Source organism: Emiliania huxleyi (assembly GCF_000372725.1).
Source record: "Emiliania huxleyi CCMP1516 unplaced genomic scaffold EMIHUscaffold_683, whole genome shotgun sequence".
Lineage (NCBI taxonomy): Eukaryota > Haptophyta > Isochrysidales > Noelaerhabdaceae > Emiliania > Emiliania huxleyi.
The window spans coordinates 1-1,944 of NW_005196880.1; the positions used below are offsets into that span (position 1 = coordinate 1).

The window sequence follows — 1,944 nt, forward strand, 5'->3', positions numbered from 1 at the left end:
TGCCAAGACGAGGGATCGGGCGGCGAGAAGAGAGGCGGCAGGCGCCGCTCGTCAAAGACGACGCAGTCGTCGCGCGACGCGCAGACGAGGGACGGGCGGCCGCTGTAGAGCCGCGCCGAGCGAAGCGCGTGCGTCACCGTCACCGTGCACGTGTACGCCTCGGCGAGGGCGGCTGGGACGGCCCACCCTTCAGCGCCATCACGGGAGACAAGGTGGTCGTTGTCTTTGCTAATCGCGATGAACGGCCTGAACCAGGGCGGCGGCTCGCCGGGCCAGAGGCGCGGGGCGGCTCCGCCTTCGCCCTGGCCGCTTTCCCAGTAGGGCCCTGTCCAGGAGTGCGTCATTTCTCCGTCGACCGAGAGCTCAACGCTGAGGATGAAGTCGGCGAGGCTCGGCCGGGGCGGCGGCAGCGCCGCCGCGATTTGTCGGCGGAAGAGCTCTCTGAATGAGGGAGCGGGCATGGGAGATAGGCGCAGGATATCCTCCACGCGCGGAAAGCGCGAGAGCGTCAAGTTGCGCCACGCGCCGGCAGTCGCACGCCGACAGGACGAGGCGGCGCACTCAAAGGCGAGCAGAGTCGCCGCGGCGTCAAAGTGCGAGGCAATGCAGCCCAACACCTCCACAGGGACATACAGATCCTCCAGCATGTGCGCCATGCTGCGCGGACCCGCGGACCCCACTGTTGCTTTTGGAATGAGCGAGCGACAGCGAGCCGCCCCCCCCTCGGAACACTAATCTTAAAAGAACTCGCTCCGGCAAACAAACGGCAAAAGCACGCTCGGCTTGACAAAGAGCCCCAGCACCTCCTTCTTTGAGGTCACCTCGAGGTCCGGGAGGAACACCATGCCGCATGCGGTCCTTGGCGCGTCTTGGCCACGTACTCGACGCTCAGTTCCTCAAACGCCTCCTCGCCCCCCTGCTCGATTTTGTCCGCCATGGGGAACATCGACGGGTTGATGAGGTACACGTCATCGGCCTCGAGGCCCTTGCCAGCGTGCGGTGTACGGGCGACGTCCCTCACGGGCAAGATCCCTCACGGGCGACGTCCCTCACGGGCGACGTCCCTCACGGGCGAGATCCCTCACGGGCGACGTCCCTCACGGGCGACGTCCCTCACGGGCGAGATCCCTCACGGGCGACGTCCCTCACGGGCGACGTCCCTCACGGGCGAGCTCACGCCTGCAACCCTCGCGCGACACCCGAGACACCGTTGCAGACAGCAGACAGGCCGACGTCTCTCGTCTGCACGCGGCCGGCCGGGCGAGAGGCTTGACATGATCCGACCCTGCGACCCTGACGCTGCTGCTCTAGCTATCAGATAACTGCTGACTGCTGCCACAATGTGTGACCGGTGCTGGCCCACTTGGCGGCCTTCCCGTCAGTGGTGAGGCGCAGTTCAGAGCTGTCGATGGCGCGATGCCGCACTGGTCCCACATTGGTGACACGAGACCACCACGTTTGCCGGTCCAAGAGAGAGGCACTGGCGCTGTCCTGAGAAAGTGCATGGTCCCTCTTGACTGCCCATGCGCGCGAGGCTGTGTAGGCATAGCCTCGAGAGTGCCAGCAGCCAGTCGCCGAGGCAGTTTGTGACGCGCATTGCGTCAGAAGCGTGCACGCGCTGGAAGGACACCTTCCTACTGGCCGTACGATCAGGTCGTCACTGAATGGTGGATACTAAGGCCGCGAGCTATGCAGGTGGTCAATTGTGCAGCAGGGCACGGTCAGCAGCGCCGACAGGCTGTCGCAGAGCGTGATACCATGGCCGCAAGGCCGGCGATTCCCTTGAAACAAGTAAAAAACCGCGCAAAAAAAAAAAGGCCCCGAAAAAATCGGGGCCCTGCGGCGGGCCGCTGGAACCCCATCTCCCCCCCGGAAGGAAACCCCTCTGGGGCCCCCCCCTCCCCCCCCAAACCCCAATATAAGCCTCTAGGACGGGGGGCTTTC

At 65.2% G+C, this 1,944-nt stretch overlaps 1 protein-coding gene across 1 annotated transcript; it reads right to left on the reverse strand.

The window, feature by feature from the left end:
* Nucleotides 1–9: 9 nt before the first annotated feature.
* Nucleotides 10–946, reverse strand: EMIHUDRAFT_248582 (hypothetical protein; the record flags this gene model as incomplete). Its single annotated transcript, XM_005762288.1, has 3 exons — nt 10–369; nt 562–657; nt 843–946. Coding segments are annotated over 3 exons (560 nt in total), but the record flags the coding sequence as incomplete, so codon positions are not given.
* Between the last annotated feature and the right edge of the window lie 998 nt (nt 947–1,944).